Source organism: Atractosteus spatula, chromosome 7, assembly GCF_055471065.1.
Source record: "Atractosteus spatula isolate fAtrSpa1 chromosome 7, fAtrSpa1.hap1, whole genome shotgun sequence".
NCBI classification, from domain to species: Eukaryota; Metazoa; Chordata; class Actinopteri; order Semionotiformes; family Lepisosteidae; genus Atractosteus; species Atractosteus spatula.
Genome location: NC_142712.1, coordinates 12,422,128 through 12,430,378, shown reverse-complemented (window position 1 = coordinate 12,430,378; position 8,251 = coordinate 12,422,128). Strand labels below are relative to the sequence as shown.

Sequence of the window (8,251 nt, the reverse complement as noted above, 5' to 3'; positions counted from 1 at the left end):
TTGTGAGGGGTTTAGGTAAATAATACCTTTTGAGATCTCAATTCTTCTTCTTCCTATGTGTTGGTAAAGCCTGTTAGCTAGAGAAAACTTTCACAAAATGCGTAAAGATACATAAATTATACATGCATTTAACATTCTGTTATACAAAAACAATGAGTTCCATACAGGTTCAGATGGTAAGTGAGAGATGTTTCAATACAAGTGGGATCAAGACCAGACACATCTCAAAAGGCAGAGAAAAGTGTACCTTAACTGATACAGGACACTTATTTATTTTTTATATTCTTCTGAACAACCGCTAAGGATTGGCGAAGTACGTAGCAAATCGCACTGAAGTCCTGGCATCAATATTGTAATGGATTCGGGTTCTTGGGCTTGTGCCCTTACTGCTCCCGCCCAAGTTAGTCCTTCACTACATGGGAGCGAAGCCGGGTCTCGTGTCGCTCAACAAGGGTCTTGCTGGGTGAGCTAATGAAGACCTTCCTCCGCCCGGGCGGCCGACATCCCTGTTATGCGCAGGGGCGTCTTCGTTGTACTGTTAATAAATCTCATTTGAATGGTTTCTTAATGACTCCTCCCAAACGTGTTTGGTTGAAGAGTTTGTTTCTCTCCTGTGTTCTAACCCGCGTCCACAAGGTAGGTTTGACTGTAGCGTTTTAAATTCAAGATTTTTCAGTTAAGATACAGCAAGATTAGCAGTGACCAATGCACCTACCTGTACATGCATTTTAACTACTATATTTAATTTTAATTATTTGAATTTAAAGTAGTGTTTGAAGTGTTAATATTCCGATTAAAAAAATATTCGGTATGATCGTGACTGGACCTTTCTACTGCTAATCATGGGCGATGATTTTTTAAGTAATTTAGAAATGTGAAACAAACATAAAATGCAAAACGAGTATTGATAATGTCATAGGAGATGGTTACCTATTTTTATTTAGTCACTATTTTATTGTCGGGATGCGTCAAGCGTTAATCGATCAATTTAACACAGGTGTAGGGGTCATTGCGTTCAGTTTCAGCGAAATTTAAAAATCCATTCTGACTGAAGCCTGATAACCACTGTGTAGTATATTTCTGTTCCGTGAAAAAGTAGCAGTCAGACGTATACCTGTAGCAAACACTGCAGGACTGAAATTCAAATTGAACGAGATCTGTTATTAAAGATTGTTTGAGAGATTGATGATCTTAAATTTTTGCAGTTGTTGTGTACTACTACATTGCGAAACCTTCGATTATGGTCTGGCACCAGTATAAGAGTGCTTTCAATAACTACATTGCTACTCCTGACGGTGCTGTTTGCAAGTACTTGTCTAATATTTACTTGCTACCATAGTAGACGCTGCTTATATACTTTAACTGTAGGTTATAGTTATACAGATAATTATGAATATACTATATATATATTTTGTATTTATTTATAATGCACGCATCATGCACAACTGAATGTATTAACATACCTGTAATACATGAATTACTGTTCCTTTGCCCAAAAGTACACAAATTGGGTAAATCAGGTTGATTAAACAAAACCTTGTTAGATCTACTTCTAACAGCGGATATCCAAGGGTTTATAATGGAAAAAAAATATATACGAAAGGAACTAACACCCCACTATTACAAAAAATGAATGATAACACCTGTCTCTCATGGTTACATACTGGAAAAAATCAGGTAGTTATATTATGAAAGAAATATACAGTACCTGTATAGTTTTTTTTTCACATTACTTGAGGATCTGTATGAGAAACTGTGCTGTTTATATATTTTTTGTTTTCTTTTGTGCATTTCTCAGGAATCTGCAGGATAAGATGGCTGTCAACATTCCTGGCCTGATAGCTGTCATTGTGTTTTACATAGTCATCCTTGTTACTGGAATTTGGGCTTCTAGAAAGTCCAGAAAGGAAGAAAAGAAGTGCACAGGGAACAGGAGTGAAGTCACTATGGTTGGAGGTCGCAATATTCATGTTTTCATTGGGATTTTTACCATGACTGGTAAGATGCCCAGATGTGTTCATGTGCCTGTAACACACTGGAACACATTCTAAGTAGGAGAATTTGAGGAAGATTCTCTTCTTTCCTACAAGGGCCCAAAATATTTCCTCAGTGAATGAAGATTTAACAGTTAGCAGCAGTATTTTTTTTACGTTTTCAGCCACGTGGGTTGGAGGAGGCTATATCATGGGGACAGCAGAAGCAGTTTATGTTCCTACACAGGGCTTGATCTGGGCACTGGGACCCCTGGCATATGTGATCAACTTTGTTGTTGGTGAGTAAATGTCCCATTAATGGAGAAGACACCTGCATGATGACTCTATATCAGGGCCATCAGTTATCCTAGAGATCACAATCGATCAGATTTTATAAACCCTAAATCTGTCAGTCATTTATTGTATTGAAGCAGGAAATTGTTCGGTGAATTAGTGTAGAGGTCATTTGAAATGTAACTACTAAAACCCTGTTCTGTTCAAGGACAACCTGACTTAACAGAACCAATTCATTTACTTAATTAATTTTCAAAATTGATCAAAACTCACATGTATACCAAGTCTTCACAAATTGATGATTTAACAGTGATCTATAAGACTTACTAGATGGTGGCTCTTTAGGACCAGGGTTGGACACCTTGTACTGCTGTATACTCTCAAAGAAATACCTTACACAATATGGGTGATAAAGTGAAAGAGATTGTCACATTACCTGTATGGCTTTACACCATAAAACATTTCAGTACCACTTTTTCAAATTAGGTGGGATTTTCTTTGCCAAGCCAATGAGATCCAAACAGTATGTGACAATGATGGATCCATTTCAACAAAAATATGGAAACACACTCACAAGTTTTCTTCTAATACCTGCTTTCATTGGAGATTTATTATGGGTGGCTTGCATTCTAAGCGCTTTAGGTAAGTAAAAGCACAACTTCTGTTCGTAAACAAAAGAATGTGTTATTTTTATATATAATATTAAAAATACAACTAAAACCACTTCATAACATGTAAAATACAGTTATGAATTAAAACATGTGTGGTTTCCATTCAGCTGTCTCTTACGTTCTCCTTTTCAACAATGTAAGAGACTAGTCGTTAACACAATTTTTAAAGAGCATTATTTCAAAGCAGTTAGATGAAAAAGCCAATAAAAGGGCTGTTATTCTGCAAGAATGAGAAATCAAATTAATTGTCACAGTCTTAACATAATGAGGACAATTTCTTTTTCTTTGGCATCAACAGTGCAGTTTTGCACATAGTGTAGTCAGAATACCTAGACAGCTGTTTGCCAGAGGCAGCCTTTTTTATGTGAGAAGAAATGACAATGAACATTTTTTCAGATTAAACATTTATGTAAATCTGAGGGCCAACATCCATCCTCCAGGAAGGAGATGTTTACAGTACTTGTGTGTGTCATGAGCATTTTGTTTTAATAAACTGTTACAGGAGGAACAATGAGTGTTATACTGGACATGTCTTCCATTCACTCAATCCTAATCTCGGCTTTAGTGGCCATAGTATATACACTGCTGGGAGGCCTGTACTCGGTAGCATACACAGATGTAATTCAGCTAACTACCATGTTGATCAGTCTGGTAAGTGAACACTATTTTTTTCTTATAGTGTTTTATATACGTGGTGCAACTCTAGTCCAAAGACACTTTTATTTAGGAAATGCAAATGATACTTTAATACTTTGCTTTTACATATTTATAGTATTTCTACAAACAACGCAATGACTATGATGGATCAAAGTTATGTAGAATTCACAAGAGGAGCCCAGAGTTTCTGTCTTTAATGGCAGGTTATCAAATTGCCTTTGTGTGTTTTTATACAGTAATGAAGCCTTTATATGGTACCACAGTCTTCCATTAATCCATCTATCCAACCATTGTCTAACTGCTACATCACGTTCAGGGTCACAGGAGAGCAAGAGCCCATCTTAGCAAATAATAACACACACACACACACACACACACACTAGCAACAGGGCCAATTCAACAGGGCCAATTCCTTTCAGAAGCCAGTTAACCAACCTGTATGTCCTCAGACTGTGGGACTGTGGGAGGAAAGCTTCAGTATGTGAACCAGGGAGAACATTCAAACTCCATGCAGATAGCACCCCAGGTCCAGAATTGAACCTACTGTAGGGACCCAGTGCTGCAAGGCTCTGCTAGCCACAGAGAAACTGCTGTCCATTTCCATTAATACCACAAGTCCAGAGTGACACAAAGGGATATCCATAATAAAGATTAAGAAGTTTCTTACTACAAAAAGCAACATCAAGTATTATTTGATCAAAGTACCAGTTCAGTAGTTTGAATTTGTGCTTTTACCTCTTACCTTTATTTCAGACATACTACTTTGATAGATTCTGAGATCCAATAAAATTGTCTAAAAACTACCTAGTACTACAGGAATTAACTACCAGTTGAAAAGTTGTGACATGACTTTGATTGCTTACATAGCTAAGCAAGTGTCTCTAACAACTGCACAAGCCTCCAGCACTCTTAGGCAGAATTCCATTGAATTGAGATTCTGTATTTTAAACTTCCACTGAAACAGTTTAATACTTTATAATACATTTTAATAGTTTAATACTTTGTGTTATAGATTGACCATAAAAGATCTAAATCCTGACAATTCTGGCTTTACTGTGGCTGCTGTCAACCCCTGTTTACTTGTTTCAACAGCTGATGATGTTGTAGATATGCAGGGTAATTTTGGAAACCATGGTTTCTTGGCACCATCCAGTGACTTTGATTGCTTACATAGCTAAGCAAGTGTCTCTAACAACTGCACAAGCCTCCAGCACTCTTAGGCAGAATTCCATTGAATTGAGATTCTGTATTTTAAACTTCCACTGAAACAGTTTAATACTTTATAATACATTTTAATAGTTTAATACTTTGTGTTATAGATTGACCATAAAAGATCTAAATCCTGACAATTCTGGCTTTACTGTGGCTGCTGTCAACCCCTGTTTACTTGTTTCAACAGCTGATGATGTTGTAGGTATGCAGGGTAATTTTGGAAACCATGGTTTCTTGGCACCATCCAGTGACTTGTGTCTCTAGTGACAGACTGTGAGCAAGGTGCTGTGTTAGGAAAGCCAAGAGTTGTTGAAAATAACCAAAGCCTAAAGAGTCTGTTAGAGGTAGCTACTATAGCCAACTTTGATGCATGGAACTGTGGAAATCTGAAAGAAGCTACATACTGAAGAAACATTGGTGGAGCCAATCTGTATCAAGAAACAGATGAATAAGATCCTCAAAACGGTTAACTACTAAAATCCAAATAAGCTACATAAGACACAAGAACAAGGCTGGACAGTCATGCTGTTTTCCAGAATGCATAGAGCACAGCAAAATAAACTCTGCTTCTCACTGTGCCACAGTAACTTTCATGTACAGTATGTAATATGGACTTTGTACATTATTAATTCAGTATCTGTGCAACACTAAGAAAAAAAGTACTTGCATTTTGCTTTTTACAAAAAAATAATTAACATTTTTTGTAGGATAATAAATGCACTGCAGCATACAGTACTTATAGCAAAAAACTACCAATATATCACTATGATTATTAAATCAACAAAAATATATATATAAATAAATAAAAGATGCTGATTCCTTTAAAGGTTTGTGCTCTTTTAATCACAGGGGCTTTGTATCCCATTTGTAATGAAGAGTCCAGCATCCACAGATATCGGATTCACAGCCGTTCATGAACTGTTTCAAGCTCCCTGGATTGGGAAACTAGAGCTGAGTGATGCGGGCAAATGGATAGATGATCTTCTGATTTTTGTAAGTTTTATGCCATGAGAAACTCACCTACCAAAGCCTCTATGTCAATAAATCCCATTGACCGTTGTTAATCTAACTAATGTCCTGTAAAGAAGGCCTTGTATCTTCCTTTTAATTATTTTCCCTATTAATATTAGTAAATGGTGTGTTGTAAAACTGCTTGTTTCAGACAAAGTATTATGCTATAGTTTGTAAACAGTTTCCACTGCAGTGTAGCTGGCATGCTGACCTCTTTTGTTGTCTTTTTACTATTTCATATTAACTTCAGGCTCTAGGAGGAGTTTGCTATCAAGCGTTCTACCAGAGAGTGCTCTCTGCTGCATCTCCCTGCCAAGCCCAAGTTACTTGCTTTGCTGCAGCCATCTTTTCTGTCATCTTGGCTGTCCCCTCTGTGCTTATTGGAGCCACAGCTGTGTCAACCGGTGCATTTTTTTATTTTAATTCCATTCCCGTGTCCCTTTTTTTGGGGATTTCACCTCCTTTAGATTTTAATGCTGGGTTGCTTTAAGAAAACAGAGACCTACTCAAATGCTCTCATCTATTAATAGGCCTAGCAATTCAGTTTCTTGGGAATTTTTTTCATAATTTCAAGTAAAGAAATAATCTACAATTTGTGAAAGATTGTGAAAGTGAAAGTATACTATATCAATAGCAAATGGAACCATTTATAATCCTGAATTAGTTTATCTTATTGTGTCATTGTAAACAGTACTGCTTTGCAACCAGGTACATTTGAAAGTCATGATTTCAGCATGAGCACTAATGACTAAAACTAATGTTACACCTTAGATGTTCCAGGATGTATCGTTGTTCCTCTATCAACAGTGATGCTATAAGCACTATTACAGTATACAAGCCTTCCGTACTAGTTAAATGAACAGTAAATACATTTGAACTACAGTATTGTGAATTAACATTCATCTTTAGCATTATGTTTTATTAATGTACTGCAGCAATGTTTTCTATACATGTTAGAACTCATTGTAAAATCATCTCTGGCCTCATTTTATGGCTCTGTTTCAGACTGGAACCAGACGAGCTATGGCTTACCCACACCATTTGAGAGAGGTGAAGCCGCTAAGATTCTCCCCATCTCGCTGCAGCAGCTCTGTCCACCCTACATCTCCATCGCTGGTATCGGTGCCATCGCAGCAGCGGTGATGTCTTCAGTGGACTCTGCCATGCTGTCGTCTGCCTCCCTGTTCGCACGAAACATCTACAAGAACATCTTGAGAAAAACGGTGAGCCTTGTTACCTGCGATAAACATAAGGACAGTCTGTATTGGTGTCACACGAGTATTTTACTCATTTGTTTTGTTGTTTTAATGTTATACCTCCAGGCTTCCGACAACGAAGTGGTTTGGGTGGTGAGAGTTTCTGTGCTCATCGTTGGGGTGTGCGGAACAGGCTTAGCTGTCACAGCAGACACTGTCTATGGATTCTGGCTGATAAGTGGAGATGTGATTTACACTGTGCTTTTCTCTCAGCTCATCTGCGTTCTGTATTTCCCCAGTACTAATAGTTATGGTGCTGCTGCAGGCTTTGTTGTGGGTGCAGTGCTAAGGTTATTAGGAGGGGAGCCCGTACTTGGCATCCCACCAGTGATTCATTTCCCTTACTGTAGACTCATTGACGGGGTCTATGTCCAATATTTTCCGTTCAAAACCCTGGGAATGCTGCTTTCTTTAATCACCATCATGCTTGGTTCCTTCCTGACATCACTGCTGTTCAACAGAGGTCTTCTGCCAGAAAGGTGGGATGTATTTCAAGTCAAAAAGCACAATGATAAAATTCTCAGAAGATCACACTATGAGGAAACGTGTTTAGATGATAAACTAGCAGTTAATGAGGACTCACCTGTTGAAAAGGAATCCTAGAAGACTAGTACAATATGTATACTGTATATATATACTGAGAAATATTAGGAATGCAACTACTGAGGGTTGGAACCAATAGCATGTAATGTCAGTATATACAGTACTTTAAGACTGACATGATTTATATCTTCAGTCTAAATTAAACAAAAACCCTATGGATTATGGTAATTACTTAACTATTGAGTGTTCTGTTATGGTTGTTAATGTATTCATAAAACAGCCCTTAATAGCAGGATGTACGAAGTTCAGTTTCTTGCAGCAGTCCCATCTAGATTATCAAAATGTATATTTCTTAAATTCTCACCTAAATCTTTGTGTGACGTTGTTTCTTTTAAAATGTGTTATCCAAATTTTTTTTTTGTTGGTGTAACAAGTACTACTGGTTAAAATACTCATTTGTGGTGTTTTTAATGATTCCTAGTGTCATCATGTTGAGTTTTTTTCACTGTCTTTCTGTTTTTTTGCATCCATAAATTCCTTTTCTATTAACTGAATTTTGATTGTGTTTTTAATTACTCTAAATCCAGATTAGGAAATCAGTAGGGGGCTCTGTTCATTAGAAGTTCATTTCTCT

At 37.2% G+C, this 8,251-nt stretch overlaps 1 protein-coding gene across 1 annotated transcript; it reads left to right on the top strand.

Moving 5' to 3' along the window:
* The first annotated feature begins 498 nt into the window (after positions 1 to 498).
* On the top strand, positions 499 to 8,113 carry LOC148830481 (high-affinity choline transporter 1-like). Its single transcript, XM_088921477.1, has 9 exons — positions 499 to 636; positions 1,799 to 1,998; positions 2,159 to 2,272; positions 2,754 to 2,909; positions 3,441 to 3,589; positions 5,657 to 5,800; positions 6,069 to 6,222; positions 6,824 to 7,041; positions 7,141 to 8,113. The coding sequence occupies exons 2-9, from the start codon at positions 1,815 to 1,817 to the stop codon at positions 7,675 to 7,677; spliced, it is 1,656 nt and encodes a 551-aa protein (XP_088777603.1). The 5' UTR covers positions 499 to 636; positions 1,799 to 1,814; the 3' UTR covers positions 7,678 to 8,113.
* The last annotated feature ends 138 nt before the right edge of the window (positions 8,114 to 8,251 follow it).

What these genes read in the sequence shown, in the direction of transcription:
- LOC148830481 (XM_088921477.1), top strand. Translation starts at nt 1,815, where the DNA reads ATGGCTGTCAACATTCCTGGCCTGATAGCTGTCATTGTGTTTTACATA. An exon ending in TGTGATCAACTTTGTTGTTG is followed by an intron (nt 2,273 to 2,753) that starts GTGAGTAAATGT and finishes TTTTCAAATTAG; the next exon opens with GTGGGATTTTCTTTGCCAAG. An exon ending in CTACCATGTTGATCAGTCTG is followed by an intron (nt 3,590 to 5,656) that starts GTAAGTGAACAC and finishes TTTTAATCACAG; the next exon opens with GGGCTTTGTATCCCATTTGT.